Source organism: Rhamphochromis sp. 'chilingali' (genome assembly GCF_963969265.1).
Source record: "Rhamphochromis sp. 'chilingali' genome assembly, chromosome: 8".
NCBI classification, from domain to species: domain Eukaryota; kingdom Metazoa; phylum Chordata; class Actinopteri; order Cichliformes; family Cichlidae; genus Rhamphochromis; species Rhamphochromis sp. 'chilingali'.
Window position 1 is genome coordinate 13,950,544 of NC_137935.1, and position 17,619 is coordinate 13,968,162.

Sequence of the window (17,619 nt, forward strand, 5' to 3'; positions counted from 1 at the left end):
TAAAAAGAAGTTAATTGAATTGCTCTGTGTCTCTTTATTGTCCATTGACCCATCTATGTGAAATACTCAGATGTATAATAGTATGTAGTCCTAGAAAACGGAGTGAAAATGCTACATTTAGAAAAGGATACAGGAAATAGGTGACCGCGTTGGCTCGTTGGTCTAGGGGTATGATTCTCGCTTCGGGTGCGAGAGGTCCCGGGTTCAAATCCCGGACGAGCCCTCAATGTTTTACTCGGGAGTATGTATAGGATTTAAAAGAAACATAAAGAACCATTCATGATAAATGGTAAAACACATTATACTTGCCGTCTCACGTGCAGACACCTACTTTTCATGCTTGGAGATAACTTCGGATGTAAAAGTCTTTTAACACCGGTAAAGCGTTTGTCGACATTAATCGTGTCCTTTCGTGTGTTTATTTTTTTTGGCTCTCATGTGTCATGCTTTTATGACTAATATTAATAAACCGAAAGTCAAAAAAAAGGCGGGCTCGTCCGGGATTTGAACCCGGGACCTCTCGCACCCTAAGCGAGAATCATACCCCTAGACCAACGAGCCACATACAGGACCACTCACCCGTGCGAGTTATTACTGCCTCAGCCACCTGCGAACGCCTATTTCTGGAGTATACGTAATGTTGCTAACCACAGAAAACACCCTTACTATCTAAATAGCTAACACTGACCTGAAGGATTCAGTATTGGGGAATGATGAAAACACAACGCGAAGAAATATGCACTTAGTAGTGCATATTTCTGGAGTATACGTAATGTTGCTAACCACAGAAAACACCCTTACTATCTAAATAGCTAACACTGACCTGAAGGATTCAGTATTGGGGAATGATGAAAACACAACGCGAAGAAATATGCACTTAGTAGTGCATATTTCTTCGCGTTGTATTATTTCTTGCCTTTGTTAGCTACCTATTTAAATCACATGCTGCCGGTTAGTTGAAACACTGCAGGTCGTCCTGCCCTAGCGGCTAACGGATACGTTAGCTAATGAGGTAGGTGCAGTGCCCCCTGAAAGCGCGGCTGTCGCTACATTTCAGGAAGAAGAAGAAGAAAAAAACAAAAACTGTTTTTTGCTTTTTAATTGGTTGACGGGTTATCTGTGGCGTCCAGTAGTTATCACGGGCAGCTTAGGTATGTCCAATCAGAGGTTCCGGGGGCGGGACATCCCTTTGTTAAAAGCGATATATCCCAAATTTAACCGTTGTAAATGTGTGTTGGTGTATTGTGTGTCCTTTAAGTGTTTTCTTTGCCAGACATTGTCTGAGATCATGTTAGTCATCTCTTATCTTTAGCCGTACCCACCGTCCACTCAGCTTTCTACAAGAAAACCACTGAAGTCCGCGGATGACAATAGGCAGCCAAGTTAGCTAAGCTAACCACCGAACCTGAAGCATGCCGAATTTTTGCGCGGCCCCGAACTGTACGCGGAAAAGCACGCAATCTGATTTGGCATTTTTTCGGTTTCCACGGGACCCGGAGAGGTAAGCCAGCAAATATGACAGTACGCTACGAGCTTTAGCATTCAGCAGAGTCCAGAAGACCATGTGTAGTATCCTAAAGTTGTACTGAAATGAGTGAGGAATTATAACACCACTAACCAATCCGTAAAGACCACAAACAAGGCGCGATAAATATTTTGTCGTTCATTTTCCAGTTATTAGGCCGTGTTTAATCACTAGCTTTTATCTGAACTACATCGTATGTATATATATATATATATATATATATATATATATATATATATATATATATATATATATATATATATATATATATATATATGAATGACTCTATGGCAGACTGAGTTTAGAGCTAACTTTCTGGTATGTAATCTAAGACGTGTAGACTAGGCCCTGACTGTTCGAATGTTTGTATAATGTGGTTTCTGCTAAGGTCTGCATCTCCTTTTCTAGCCCAACATTCAAAATGTAGCAAAAGCAAATCATTTCTTAACTCCCATTTTCAGTTTTATTGTGATTTTTTTTAACATAATGTGGCCACAATGTCAAACCAGAGACAAAAAGTAACTCTGCATTTTGGTGTGCTTGTCTTTATGTTGTTGTTATTCCATTTTAATAACGAGTCATTTGAATTAATAAGTTGTCTATAATGATAAGTTTGAGAAGTGCTACTTCAATTATTAAGTTGTGAATTTAGTAAAAGTGCTAGGGTAATGCATTTGGAGTACCCGATTTTTAGTGGAAATAGAAATACTTTATTGCACTTTTATTGATGTATTGCAAAAGAAAGTGGTAGGATATATTGCTGTTTCTGTAGTTTTTCTTTTTCTTCTCAGCCTTCATATGGACAGTGGCAGTCTCAATCCATTTCTGTATCTTAGCATGTCAAATAAATTTTCTTATTACTTCTAGATGCAGAATCTGGGTAGAGAACTGTCGCAGGGCTGATCTAGAGGCAAAAACATCAGACCAGTTGAATAAGCACTACAGACTATGTGCCAAGCACTTTGACCCAGCTATGGTGTGCAAAACGGTGAGTATTTCGTGAGCAGGCAGAGCCTTCTCTACATTTATTTCCTCAAAAATGTGCATCTTTTAAATGTTGCTTATTTTAATTATGTGAGTTTTGTTTGTTTAGTTTTTTTTTTTTTTCTTTTTTCCCCCCCAGAGCCCTTATCGGACTGTGCTGAAGGATACGGCAATTCCAACAATATTTGATCTAACAAGCCATTTAAAAAATCCTCACACCAGACATCGCAAGCGGATTAAAGAGCTTGTAAGGAAGATATTTGATAGCTTTTGGGTCTTTTTAAATAAGGTTAATAACATGACTGTTTTTAGTTTTGGTAAATAACTTTTATACTTTTTTTTTTTTTAAATTGCAGACTGAAGAAGATATACGGAAGATAAAAGAAAGGAGATGTAAGCTATTAAATTAGGACTTTGTTCTTTTGTTTGTTTGTTTGTTTGTTTTTTGTTCCAATTTTATAATCAGTTTTCTTGAGAAGATTGTTGTTATGTCATCTCTCTTCACAGTGGCATCTTCTATTGACCAGATTGCTTCCAAAAAAGATGCCGCAGAAGATGGCACAACCACCAATGAGGATGAACCTCAGCTGTCCACGGAGGAGAAGGCATTTCGGGAATACCTGAGATCTTTGTTTGAGGCCGTGGTCATGTTAGGAAAACAAAGCATACCGTTAATGCCTCTTAAAGCATCAGAAACAGAACTTAAACCCAACAACTTCCAGGCCCTCCTAGATTATCGCATGAACGCTGGAGATGAAGCTTTGAAGAAGCGCTTTGAGGCAACGGCCGTGAACTCTGAATACCTTTCTGTAACCCAGCAAAGTCAGCTCCTGGACATTTGTGAGAATACAGTGAGGGAGGAGATGCTAATGGAAGTGAGAGAGAGTCGCTTCTTCTCCCTAGTGACAGGCGACCTTGTGGAATTTGCCAATGAGAAGCACCTTCCTCTGTTTTTACGTTTTGTAAATCAGCAGAACGTCCTCCGAGAGGAGTTTTTGGACTTTGTGCCATTTGATGGTGATGAGCCTGCACTGGTAGAGAGACTGGAGGCCCAGCTGACTGATCGCTGGGGGCTCAGCATGGAAGACTGCCGTGGTCAGGCCCATAAAGCCACTGGGATTTCCACCACCAAGATGAAAGCAGTAGCAATATTACTGATGGAGAAGTATCCCTTGGCATTGCACATGCCTTGCTCCCATATGGCACTGAACATTCACCTGGCCAACAGCCTTCCATTCCCCAATGTCCAAGTGGTCATGGAAACCCTGAGGAGGATTGGTGCTTTCTTTCAGGCCCAGTCAACTCAGGATGAGCTCGAGAAAGCCATCTCCACTCACTACCAGAAGAATGAAGAGAAAGGAGCTGCACTAAAACAAGCTTGTATCCCAGGCTGGACAGAACAACACAACGTCTTTGATGTGCTGCTGGATATGTTGCCACCGTTGCTGCTGTGCATGGACAATATTCGAGACAATGAAGAAGGAAAGTTTGCTGCCTCTGTGGTGGCAGATGGATATTCAATAGCAGAAACTCTTGCAGACTTTGAGATCGTTGTCACCATTGTCATCCTGAAGAATGTCCTTACCTTCACTAGAGCCTTTGGGAGGAATCTCCAAGGGGAAACACTTGATGTGTTTTTTGCTGCCAACAGTCTAACAGCTGTCCTGCATTCACTTAATGAGGTCAATGATAACATTGATGTCTACCATGAATTTTGGTACGAGGAAGCTGTGAGCGTGGCTACCATGATCGAGATTCCCGTCAAAGTTCCAAGGCTGTTTCTACGGAAACAGCGTGCTGCCGATGTGGGTGAAATTCAAGCTGAGCCATATTTTAAGGAGTATGTTACAGTGCCTGTAATCCACGGGATCATGCAGGAGGTGGAGGACATGTTCTCTGAGACTAACCTCAAAGCCCTGAAGTGTCTGTCGCTGGTTCCGGCTGTCATGGGCCAAATGAAGTTCAACACCACTGAGGAAAACTACGCAGATGTTTACCGGAATGACCTCCCCAATCCTGACACGTTACCTGCAGAGCTCCACTGCTGGAGAATCAAGTGGAAGCACAGAGGCAAAGAGGTGCGCTTGCCCACCACCATTCATGAAACCTTGCAGCTCCCAGACGTTAAATTCTTTCCCAATGTGAACTCCTTCCTTAAGGTACTTTCCACCTTGCCTGTGCTGAAGCTAGAGGACAGCAAAAGTGACACAGCAAGTGGAAGACTCCAGGCTTACCTCGACAGCATGCCTCCTCACCAATGGAACAAAAGTCTTGCGATGCTTAATGTTAACACTCATGTCAAACATGACCTGGATGTCATGGTGGACAAATACTGCAGACTGTATCCAGAGGATGACACTGAAGTTGATGCAGAGTCTGAGGAAGTAGCCGAGGAAGAGGCTGGGATGAAATGAATGCAGTGAGCTGAACAGAACAGTTTGGATTGATTGCATAATTTTCGGGGGTGTAAAAACATGTGGATACAAGTACTAGTAAATTTTAATGGAGACGTAAATTAGCGCTTGACATTCATGTCTGAAGTTAAGCTCTTATTGTATTTGGTCAGATGAATAAATGGTGTATTTAAATGCACCACACACTTAATCTTGAGTTGTAAACAGATTCACAAATTTGTCTGGAACAAAATGAATACTCATTATTCCTTGTGGACTTTTTGAAAATTGTAAATCAGAAAATAATCTGTAAACATTCAAATTCTGTGTCAACTTGAGTTATTAGACTACACTCTTCTGTAAATGTTTATATATTTTTCTATCTTAAAATGGATCTGTCAGGTTCATTTACGATTCCCCGTTTCTTTCACTGATCTCTGCTAGGCTAGCTCTATATAATTTCAAAACAATCAACTGCAGCCCTGTAGTTCATCCCTTTTCTGAAAGAAGATAAAAATCTATGAGCTTCCAGTTGAGAGGGAAAAAAGTTTATTTCCCAATCGGTTGCTGTGAAATTGAGACTTATTTACACAGGTCTAGATACCAGTCAGTGACATTTTTGCGATTGCTTTAGCTGCTAGCAGATTGCTGCAGTTTCCTGTAGTGTGCGTGGAGCATCCTAACTTGCCTGCAGTCGGTCACAAACTACCCGTCAAGCTGTAATGTTTGCATACAAGTCAATAACTTTCATGCAAAGTACAGCAAGGAGGGTTTTTTTTTGTTCAGCACCCTCTTTGCAGCTGCTTTCACCTGCTGACGGCCAGTAACCGCTTAATAAATACACACTAACTACTAGTAACCAGAGGTTGCCAGGGGGTTGCCTACTGATCTCTAGGCCTGTGTGACTGAAGTCTTAACAGTGATTAGTCGCTGGCTTCATTGTTTGAAAGTTTGGTCATATCAAAATGAGCATTCTTTTCTTTCTTTTTTTTAACATTTAGTTTAAGTCATATATGACAGGAAATGGGTCCACTTTTAAGGGCTTTCTATGTTTTGTGCAAAGCCGCTGCTGAGATTAACTAATGGCCTAATTTTTTGGGGGTTTTTTTGTTTTTGTATTGTGTGCTTTTAATTCAAACCACATGATGGAGGCAGATGCCCCTGTTGATTCACAGTGCAGGACGCAGGAAGAGCAGGAGAGGGAGCAATGCCATCAATATCAGCAGCATCCCTGAATTAATGCTCAGGAAATGTTTTCTACTGTAGAGTGAATTAGAATGTCAGTTATTTTGTACAGCTAAGTGCAAATCTGTGGAAAGCTCATCCCTGTACAGGCTAACGTGATTTAAATGGTCGTGCATCACTGTTCTGATTGTAATGCAGTTAAATGTTTGCTTCACTGTGCAGATTGATGCAGGGATAGGAGTCGGCATAAATGGGTTAGTTTGTTTGGAAAGATCGTTTCATTTTTATTTCCACGCATTTTATATAAAGTTTGTTTTGCTTGAATAAGACTCTGTAAAGAAGACCAATAAAGCCGGAGTCAGTGACCAAAATATTTTTTATTGTTTTCTTGAATATTTCGTCATCAGATTTTGCATCTCGTCCCCACTTTAATCATGGCCGCTGCATTCAGTGGGATTTGACTTGATGTTAATTTCGTGTTATTTGTTCTGATTTTCAGCCACGTTTTTTTTTTTTTTTTTTTTTCGGCCATTTCCTAAAAACGGAACAATAGGCTTCTACGAGGCTTGCATCCACTGTGGGTTTACGTTTGTGACATGGCAGCATTGGGGTTAACCGTGTCTCCTCCCTCTTTGCTGGCCAGACGCTGACGAGCTCAGGTGATAGTTCATCGTGCATACTCAGTGCAGACCCCCTGACTGTCGAAGGAGCACGCAAATGTGGGTGGGGTCGCTTTGATGCGCAACCAGACAGCAATGTATACACTCCACAGCAAGCCCCCAAACTGTGAAACTTGAACAAGAGAAACATCCTGCAGGAGGAGGCAGAGAGGGAGGCGTGTGGGCGCTTCTCCCGTAAGTCTCGGGCAAAGATTAGATCTGCTCGTCGGAATTGCATAACGCGAGAGTAATCCTGACTGGACAAAAAACGAAGAGGGTTCGAGTCGTGAGTAGGACGTTTATTTACGTGTTTATCCCCGATTTATTTCCTTCCCCTTTAGCATCTTTCTCTGGTCAGCTTCCTAGAATCGAACATTATGGCATGGCCGTGCATTACGCGTGCTTGCTGCATCAATCGCTTTTGGTCCGAGCTGGATAAAGCAGACATCGCGGTGCCTTTGGTTTTCGCCAGATACTCCGACGTGGCCGACGTACCGCATGTGCCCCATCATCCGCAGCCGAAACTGAAGAAGGCCGGTGCCATTGCCATAGAAACCCAGCCCCATCCCGGCGAGCAGGAGGCTGGGAAGGCACCGCCCGCGACGGGTGCCGCAGCGGGCAAAGATGGCTCTACTGCGTCCGTCATGCGCCAAGACTTCAAGGCGTGGAGAGTGCGCCCCGAGGCCAGCTGCAAGCCCAGAAACGAGTACCAGCCATCGCCGGCCCCTTTCAACAACGAAACTCAGTATCAGAAGGATTACAAGCCCTGGCCTATACCGAAGAAGCACGACCACCCATGGATCCCCAAATCGAGCCCCACCGCCGGCGGTCCGGAAAGGAGCGCAGGAAGCGGTAAGCAGGAGCAGGTGGCCGCCGAGGTCGAGAGCGGCGTGGAGAAGAGCGAGATTGAGGAGAAGACGCAGGAGAAGGAGTCACAGGAGGTGGTCAAGAGAAGCGTGAAGAGGGAAAAGTCATCAGAGAGGAAAACAGGTGAGAAGACGGAGGGACAGGTGGCTGCAGATGTGAGCGCGGAGCAGAGGAAAGGCAGAGCGGCTGCAGACGCTCTGAACAGGCAGATAAAGGAGGTTATGTCGACTTCTAGCAGCTACAGGTAAGAGTGTAAGGCTGTGACAATGCGCTGTTCAAGGTAACACTTTTTATTCTACACTCTTTACATGTTTGATTTTCTGTAATTGTTACTGTGCACTCGGTAGCAGCAGAGGGTGTTAGCAGGAATAAGCACAGCATCCCTGAAAGCACTTCAGCTGTCACCCAAAAATCACTAGAGGATTTTTTGGTAGGCTATTGAAGGGTCTCTTTTTGCAATCTCCAGTGATATCAGATGTAAACTGACACTGCTACAGATAAAGGTTCAGTATTGATTTTTTTTCTGCTTCAGCCTTCCTGGGAGTACTACCAAATCAATGCCATGGGCCATGAATGAGTAAAGCCACTAAAAGGATCTGAATGTAATCATGTGTGTCTTAACAGGGTTTTTTCTGCTCAGGCTTCCTCCAATTTTGAGTAGACGAGGCATGCAAGTTGAGAAGACATGCTTCACAGAAATTTCATGGAGAAAAGCTCATTACAGATCAAAACTGAATTAGTCTACTTCACTGTGTTTTGCAGGCAGTGAAGTAGAAACAGTTTGGATCATGAGAATTTTAAAATGTGAAACCAATGAAGGAGTAAACCATGTATACAAGAGTAAAGAAGGGCTTCTGTCTCTAACCCAGAACACACACTCACTGGCCACTTTGTTAGGTACACCTGTTCAACTGCTCATCAACACAAATATCAAATCAGCCAATCAAATGGCTGCCAGAATGATAAATTTAATGAGCTTGAGTTTTTATAGCCTCCATTAAAATCGGACAATAAATGCTGGAAAAACAGTGTCCACTCCAAGCTTCGATTTCTGCTGCAACATTAAGATGGTAGGCTCAGAATTTGGCATTAGCAACAAGCATGGATCCATCCTGCCTTCTGGGCCCCTTACCAAGTGAGTACTGTTGCTGACCACGTCTGTCTCTCTATGACCACTGTGTACCCATCTTGTGATGGCTGCTTCCAGCAGGATAATGTCACAAATGTCACAAGACTCAGATTATCTCGAACTGTTGTTTTGTTTTTTTTTCTTAATACGACAATGAGTTTACAGTACTCACATGGGCTCCACAGTCACCAGACCTCAATCTAATAGATTTAATAAAGCTCCCCTGGGATGTGGTGTAACGGGAGATTTGCATCATGGACGTGCAGCTGACAAATCTGCAGCAACTGGTTGATGCTATCACTAAAATCTCTGAGGAATAATTTCACCTTATTGAATTTATGCCACAGTGAATGAGGACAGTTCTGAAAGCAAAAGGAAGTCCAACTGGGTGCTACCAAGGTGTACCTAATAAAGTGACTGTATGCATAAATGACCTTGCTTTCTGAATGGCTGAGTTGTAAACTGGAAGTTTTCATTTGTGCAGTGAATAAAACACAGTTACACATTGCAATAACAGCTCCCATTTATTAAAAAAACAAACAAAAACTATTTTCAGGGTCATAATAATAATAATAATAATAATAATAATAATAATAATAATAATTAATAACAACAATAATAGTAATAATAATCTGAATTAGAATTCCTAATTAATTTCCTGCTGTGTAATAGAAAACATGTGTAAGCGGTGTCTCACAACGAGTCCACTTCTTGTCTACATGTACCTGAAAAGAAAGCACGTGTTGCCCCTTCCCGGTCTTGCAGAGCGTGGACAATAAATCTGAAGGTCAAATTTTGATTTGACTGCTAAAAATAAACTGACAGTCCTGCAGAACCTGCAGCTGAGCTGTAATCAACATGAATACAGTGTACATGTCTGATGGTTGGTACATGACATAAAAGTGAGGATAGCCTCTAGTGGTGATGTCAAATTATCCTAGGCCTCTATGCCAAGGATAATCTGTACCTTGCAAACCTTTCATAGAAAGCTTTTTATCATTATTATTATTACTATTATTATTATTATCATCATTATTTGTAAATCTTCCGTCTTTACAGTATAATCAGTGGCCGCTCTTCTCTCAATTCAATGCTTAATTTTGGCTAGCTGTTAATTTTAATGTTGTATGAGGAGCACCACAGCTGTGTACAGTTTTAACAATTGATTCATTGACCAGGTTTCAGTTTATTTGGGAGTCAGTTGATTTAATGACTCTGATTTTATCTTTTTTCTTAACTATTCAGTAATAAAAAATAAATAAATCAAAATCTCATTTACACTGTTCTTAGGACTGAGTTCAAGGCTTATAAGGATGTGAAGCCAGTGAAGCCCATCAAAGCTCCATCCCAGTATAAACCCCCTGGGGAGGAGACCAGTCTGGAAACCAGCTATAGTGCCACATTCAAGGGGGAGCAGGTGAAGGCTCACCCAACGGACAACAAGCTGCTGGAGCGCAGGAGGATACGCAGCCTGTATAGCGAACCCAGCAAGGAGCCTGCCAAGGTGAGATGACGTCCACGCACGAATCTGCAGAAACTATACCTCTCCATCTCCATTTTGACTTCTTGTAATTGCACACATATCAAACCTAAATTAACCCGGCTGTATGCTAGAGTTTGTATTTCGTGATTTGAGTTCTTACTCACTGAAACCCATAAGTGTTATCTCATTATACAAAATATTCAAGAAGTGCCTAATGGCATGTGGTCTAACTCCCCATAAACACAAACTAGAACAGTTTTATGTGTCAACATTCTTTTTTAATTACATGATGTGCATTTGTCATTGCTACTTGGTTCTGCTACACTACGCTCAGCTAATCAGCATACATACTGTGTATTTAGCAAGCTGTATATGTATATGCTAATGAATAGTAAAATGGTCACTGCATCGATTTCAGAAGCTAAAGTGACATTCCATCATTAGAGTATGGTAATATGACGTAATCCCTTTACCAACCTATTATTTGAAGATATTCCCCACATACGGTAAGATCTTTTTGCATGTAATGGGTTTGAATTGGTTAGTCATGTGTCTACAGTGGTGTGTTCATGTGGCCACTCCTTCTCTCATTCTTGTAGGACTTCTCAGAGACTGAGAGCAGCTCTGTTCTAAATCTGCTGTAGTCAGGTGTGTTCTCTGTTTCTTCTAGAAGGCATGGAGGCTGACCTCAAAGTTGAAAAGGCCAAAACATGCATACTGACACACACACACACACACACACACACACACACGCACACAGTATGCGTCTTGGCTAATGTGAGCTTTAGGCCATGTCCACACTAATGTGTTTTCCTGTGAAAACGCATCTTCTTCTCTCCGTTTTGGCCTTCCGTCCACGCTGAGACGGCGTTTTCGGTCAAGGAAAATGCAGCGTTTTGAAAACGCTCTCCAAAGCGGAAACATTTGAAAACGCCGTTTTTGCGTCACACTGTGGACAGCGAACCTTTTCGAAAACGACAGCACATTTTAGTCATGTGATGCAGTCATGTGACCAATTAAACTAAAATCGCGGAGGGCATTATACAGCAGTTGTTTTGTTTGCGCTCAATTTTGACAGCCCTATTAAAGATTAATATCAGTTTGTACATGCTCCAGAGAGCTTTTCTTCAAATTCTTTAATTGTCAATCGCTTTTGCAACTTTGTACTTTTGTGTTACTCGCAGCAACAACTCCACCTCATTGTTAGTCCATTTAAAAAACTCGACATTTTGCCGCGACGTTTCAAAGAGCCGAAAAGTAAATAAGTGGCAGACAGAAATGAGGCAGGTCGAATCGTCTTGCGTTTCACGCATGCGCAGTACTGGAACGTAAGCGTTTTCAGACGTTTCCAAATGTGGACGCACAACAATGTGAAAACGACTGAAAACGATCGTGTGGATGCGGAGCGTTCTCAGACGAAAACACCGTTTTCATATTTATCCGGGCTAGTGTGGACGTAGCCTCAGTCACATTTATCACCCAGTGGCCAGATGCAGTCCTCCCAAAGTTATTTGTTCACTGTTTGCCCACTTCTCAGCCTGCACCAGCCACTACCTTTTGTGGAGATTTGTAGTTTTAACAGTTCATCATGGGGTTTTGGAAAAAAAAAAACAGAAAAAAAGGATGGGATTGGAGGAAACAATGAAGCAGAGATGCTATCAACATGTATCAGATAAAAATCAAAACATTTGTTGCACCAGTGGACCTAGAAAACATTCCTTGATGCTCTATTGTGTTAGTAACACTGGGCAAGATGGCACTTTTCTTTTTTCTTCATGCAATGGCTGACCATGAATTGGCATACAGATTATAAAGAGGAATACTAGGAATATGGCAGTGCATTTTTGATATCCTTTGTGCCTCTGTCTGATTAGTGTAGCAGCAGTGTGCAGGTCAGTGTGACACAGCCATGTGGATCTAATTGTATTCTTTGAGACCCACGTCATCAACATTAAGAAGCAAAAATATTTAAAGTGTTAAATCTAATCTGGACTTTGTTCTGAAAATGTCTGGTAAACCTGATGGAGTGCAGTGCCTTTCTTTATTTATTTTACACTGGTACCATGGTAACATAGTCTTCCTAATCCCACACTGACCGTCTCTGGCAACAAAATTTATTAACAAGGTTTGCCATGGCGACGCCTAACTTACTTTACACAACTCTGAGAAATAGAGCTGAACACGTTTTTTTTTTTTTGGTCAGAAATAACCTTTCACTGTCATCTTATACAATATTGTTTGTAAGGTTTATTTAATCAGCAAAAGTTGAGCATGATTTGCAACTTTGTCGCTGGATGCTGATGCTCATTTATAAAAGCTGGGAGCCCCTCCATCAGTCTGTTATCACTAAGGCAACTCCAGCTCAAGAGCAGAAATGAGCTAAGCGCCTGGCTTGAGGCCACATTTATCTATGCACCCACTTTTCCCCACTCAATCTTTTGATCTGAACAAATCTCACCAATGCAGGCCTGCTTGTCAAGCCTCCACCAGTATTAGTAGTTGAACCAAATTACTTCACTTTATAAAGCATAATACTAACATCATATACTAATATAAACTAAATACCATGTATGCTTTATATTCCTTAAAAGTTCATTAAATAAGGAACTGCACGAACCACTTTTTAGAGAAGGAAAGGCACAAACACGCTTTTTGTGCTATTTTTTGGACCTTTATCTTCATTGCACTAACCACATCATGCAAGTATCATCTATAGCATATGGTGTCATTTGCCTGAAATTATCTTGAGTAGCAAGATAAAAGAAGGTTTGTATTGCATGATAAAATAAGACTTGATTTATAATCTATCAGTTAGCCTACAGTAAGTAAAGATGTAAATGGTTAGCTTAAAATTTTGGGAAGTATGCTTATTTGTTTTCTTGCTTGGAGCCAGCAGTTAATTAGCTTTGCACAAAGGTTCTCAAAATGTGGTCCGCGGGTCAGTGGCATTCCATGGTAACACAGTATGCTGCCTGTGAGTTTGACATGGAAAGAATACATGAATGTACAACACATTTAATTTATATGCATGTCACCCTTTAAATTTCCAGTGCAGAGCAAAACCAAGAAAATGTATCACTTCGGTTTCATCTCTGCTGTTCTAGCAGTCATAGCGGTCTAAACCTTACTGTCACCTCATTAGCTGTTAGTTCCTCACACCCCACATGGTGGTGGTGGTGTTGGTTGGTTTCATTATGTCACCCCCACTGGTTAAACGTGGAAAACTAAACGAAATAAAATGTAGAATCCTAGAATATTCCCACAGAGTGTCAACGACATGCCTGATCATCAGCATCAGAATTCCCTTCTAAGCTGAGATCTGCAACTTGTTATTTCAACATGTTAAAATGGCAGTTTTGCATTGGGGTTAAAGTCTGCACCATCCTGCAGTTAGAAAGTCTTGCTATAAGGCGTTTGAACAAATGTGATTGGCTCAGTTGTTGGCTTTGCAAGTGATGGAGCAACACCTGTAATGGGCTGAGAGAGGTGGAGTAGCCACACTCCTGGGTGGAAAGATCAACCCTAACCCCATTGTCATTGAATGCACCATTCACAGTTAGAATCTGTGGTACATGATGCTGTAAAACATGTTACAGAGCGAGTCAATTTTACACATTCATTGACTCTTAAACTCCAGAAGCCTGCAGTAACTTTAAGTAAATGGAGCTGGATGCTTCTGGATATTTACATATGTGGTTAAAAGTGGGTCAAGCTCAGCAGGAAGGCAGAGAAATCTGTGATCAGTGGATAACCAGGCCAATTTTTTTTATTAGGAATCTACCGTAGTGGCATATTTATTAATTATTTTATTAAACTGACAGCAGTTTGTGCTGCTGAATTTTCAACATGATTTCACATTAAATATTTGCTTGTTGTGTTCGATTGTGTCTAAAGAGGAGAACAATAAGGCCAGGTGTTTATCCAGAATTTTTGCTAAGCTGAGCCAAGGTAATTGGCTATCGGCTTTAGATTCATATTTAAATGATGATGTTGTCATCCTCCAAGCAAGGAAACAAAATAAATTCCATTTCCCAAAGTATTGATCAGTTTCTCTGACATCCGTTTAATCTCTTCTCGCGTCTCTTCTCTCTTTCAGGTGGATAAACCAGTTTTCCGCACCAAACCAAAAAAGTCATCATCAACACCAACAACAACAACAGGGAGGATGCAGAAAAAAGCTAAAGAGAAGCAGATTTCTAGTTCCCAGTCAGCCAAGAAGAAACCTTCTTTGGGCGCCTCAGAACCCAAACCGGGCGGAGCCGTCACAAAGAAGAGCAAAGAGATCAGCAACAGACTGGCAGAGGCGGGCAAACAGTAAAACAAGCTGACGTGGTCACATGAAGCGAATCTCTTCCCTTTGGTTTATTTCCTTACCTGTTGTTTTTGCTGTCCGGTCATATATAGTTTGAATGGGCACCAATGTTGAGCTTTTAGAATAATGCAAATAATTTCACGGCAAACTATGCGTGTGTGAATGTATTCTGGCGCACAGAAATGCTTTCTATTATCGAGCACATAATTTTGCACATTGTTTCTATGAGTTCTGTTTCGACAGCAAACCTTAAAAAGGAGCCATCGGTACACATGTAGTGTGTGTATGAAAGGGACTTTTTACCTTTGTCTGAATGGATGATGAATTCAGTGTTAAAATGATTGTAAACAAAAAGAAAAAGGTCAAAGAGAGGCTTTTTTTGTTTTTCTGTATCACATGAAGGGATTTTTGTGAAAAGTGAATAATCTGTTTCACAGTGAATTACAGTGCCTCCGCTGTATGGTCCTGGTTTTCATTTCATTGTTCTGGATGATATCTGCTGAGATAGAAAGTGAACTGTAATATAATTACTACAGCTTGCATGCAAGACCCTGTTTTCGGTTCATTAGCTGACTGTCTGTCACAGTCACATCCTAGCTTGTAAATTGAGCTTTCAAAGATAAATGTATAGGGTTAAATCCTTCTCAAACATAATGCATGAGTAGAAATAGATTCTGATCACACCAAAAAGGTACATACGGTGAGTAAAATCATAGTCTAGTGGCTATTAAAGCTGTAAAATAAACACACCAGCAATATGGTTTCACCCACAAGCAATCTAAATGGAGATCCACTCCCTTGATTTAATAAGAAAACCATAATTTTCACGATGACTCAGTACTTTGTGGCATTGTACTCCACCCTCCCCTCTGAGCTGTGACGCTGTAGTTGTGCTAAATAATTTAAAAAAAAGAAAAGAAAAGACAAATAGGCCTAAAAAAAGAGAGAGAACTAGTTAGATTTGCTCAACATTTTTCACACTGAATGCACTGATGTGTTGAAGGACAAGGAATGGGCCAGGACTCTTTAAACTGCTGCTGTCTGAAAATCTAAAACTCGCATGAGTTCTTCGTGACATGACCTCAAAAAGTCATCACAGCCCAGCCTTCCCTCTCTGGTTGTAAACACAGACGTATACCGTGATACCCTCAGTGGCCGACACGGCCGCAGTGTGTGAGGGCCCAGTCTAGCACTAGCCACCGTGGGTCTGCTTCCAGTTTTAGCTTCTGTGTGTGTGAGTGCATGAGTGATAACTGAGTGAAAGTTTTTTTGTGCGTGCGTGTGTGTGTTTGACCTCTTCAGCCTGCTGCCTGCTAAGCATCAAGTCTGACCCAACCACTACAAGTGCTGCTATGCACTCCGACACTCTGGTGCTATATCTCTCATCTTATATGCTGTCTGGTTTGGACTGCGCGTGGCGTCAGACCAGAGTGAAGTGATGATATGACATGCGTATGTCATACTGCTGTTGTGATATTGTACTTGTATTCTCAGCTTGCTTTGGATGAACTGATTAAAGTGATGCAGAATCCTGCATTGTGACTTGTTGAATTTATTTGGACTTTAGTGTTTATTAAAATGCAACAGCTTATCCTGTTAAGTAAATTTCATATACAGTCACTGTCCACTTTGTTAGGTACACCTGTTCAGCTGCTCATTATCACAAATATCCAGAGGTCAGAGAAAAGGAAGGAAGGCAACAGCTCAAAAAGACTTATTGCAATCAAGGTATGTAGAAGAGGATCTCTGAATATGCACAACATGTCAAACCTTGAAGCAGATGGGCTACAGCAGCAGAAGATAACATGACTCCTGTCATGAAACTGAAGCTACAGTTCAGAAATTAAACCATAAAACATTGGTAACACGTGTCCATGTCTGGTGAGTTAGGCTAAGAATTGGGTACAAACAACATGAAATCATGGATCCATCCTTCCTTGTATCAACAGTTCAGGCTGCTGGTGGTGTAATGGTAAGGGGGATATTTTCTTGGCACATTTTGTTTCCCATTGGTAACCAAATGAGCATTATTTAAGCACCAAAGCCAACCCAATTAATGTTGCTGACCAAGTCCATCCCTTTATGACCACAGTGTACCCATCTTCTGATGGTTGCTTCCTGCAGGATAATGCGGCATGTCACATACCTTAAATCATCTTAAACTGGTTTCTTGAACATGGGGTTCACTGTATTCAACTGGCTTCCACACTCACCAGATCTCAATCCAATAAAGCACCTTTGGGATCTGGTGGAACAGGAGATCAACATCACACATGTGCAGTCGACTAATCTGCAGCAACTCTGTGATGCTTTCGTATCAAATATCCTTTTTTCCAGCTCCTTATTGAATCTATGCCGAGAATAAGGACAACTCTGAAGGCAAAAGGGGTTAGCACTAGCTTTCTGTACCTTATAAAGTGGCCAGTGTAGACTGACATAAAAATGCAAGGAGGGGAAGTCCAGAAGAAATGAAATGATGATAAATCTGTGTGGTTACTCATGTTTTCTTTGAAATATCTTTCTACAACTTACATCTAACCTCCTAAAATATTATTTTGTACATCAAGAGATACTTGTATCTTGAAGAATTTCCAAAGAAAGCCAAGTCAACTGAAAACTTAGGGTATCTGCGCCAAGGCTCGAACTAAATAATTAAGCAAGAGTACTGAATTGCTATTTAACTTCAGTGTTGCTGGTTTGCATTTCTCCAGAAGAGAAATCTGAGACATTCTCCTTCAAGTCTGGATTTTGTGGTTTTCTGTTGACCTTACAGTTTGTGCTCTGCAGATGTTCCCTCCTCCAAACTCTGGTAAAATTGAGAGCCATTTAAAGGTTGCATAAATATATTTTATGCGAGCATCGTTCAGTTCAGTTTAAACAAGCTAGCCAAAGTGCTCTCATCTGAAAACAAAACACTCACTGTTAATAAAATCATGAAAGGGCAGATGTAAGACTGGAAAGAAACATTCATTTATCCCTTTATCATCCTTTTTGGTGTCTGGTGGTCATTTTCCTGTGAATCAGTCATCCTGACATAAATCTGCATCAATAATTCAGTCGTTATGGGCCCTCGTGTTTGCAG

The 17,619-nt window shown here is 41.3% G+C and overlaps 2 protein-coding genes across 3 annotated transcripts; both read left to right on the top strand.

Annotated features, from left to right (window-relative positions):
* Window positions 1-1,170: 1,170 nt before the first annotated feature.
* Window positions 1,171-6,458, top strand: thap12b (THAP domain containing 12b). The gene is made up of 5 exons (XM_080888251.1): window positions 1,171-1,501; window positions 2,393-2,513; window positions 2,649-2,756; window positions 2,866-2,902; window positions 3,017-6,458. The coding sequence occupies exons 1-5, from the start codon at window positions 1,413-1,415 to the stop codon at window positions 4,921-4,923; spliced, it is 2,262 nt and encodes a 753-aa protein (XP_080744377.1). The 5' UTR covers window positions 1,171-1,412; the 3' UTR covers window positions 4,924-6,458.
* A 137-nt stretch (window positions 6,459-6,595) lies between these two features.
* Window positions 6,596-16,071, top strand: map6b (microtubule-associated protein 6b). Of its 2 annotated transcripts, XM_080888253.1 has the most exons (4): window positions 6,596-7,857; window positions 10,033-10,246; window positions 10,825-10,873; window positions 14,322-14,417. In XM_080888253.1, the coding sequence occupies exons 1-3, from the start codon at window positions 7,124-7,126 to the stop codon at window positions 10,867-10,869; spliced, it is 993 nt and encodes a 330-aa protein (XP_080744379.1). In that variant the 5' UTR covers window positions 6,596-7,123; the 3' UTR covers window positions 10,870-10,873; window positions 14,322-14,417. The 2 variants fall into 2 exon arrangements, with proteins under 2 accessions (XP_080744379.1, XP_080744378.1); XM_080888252.1 differs by lacking the exon at window positions 10,825-10,873 and having other exon boundaries at window positions 14,322-16,071.
* Window positions 16,072-17,619: the final 1,548 nt, after the last annotated feature.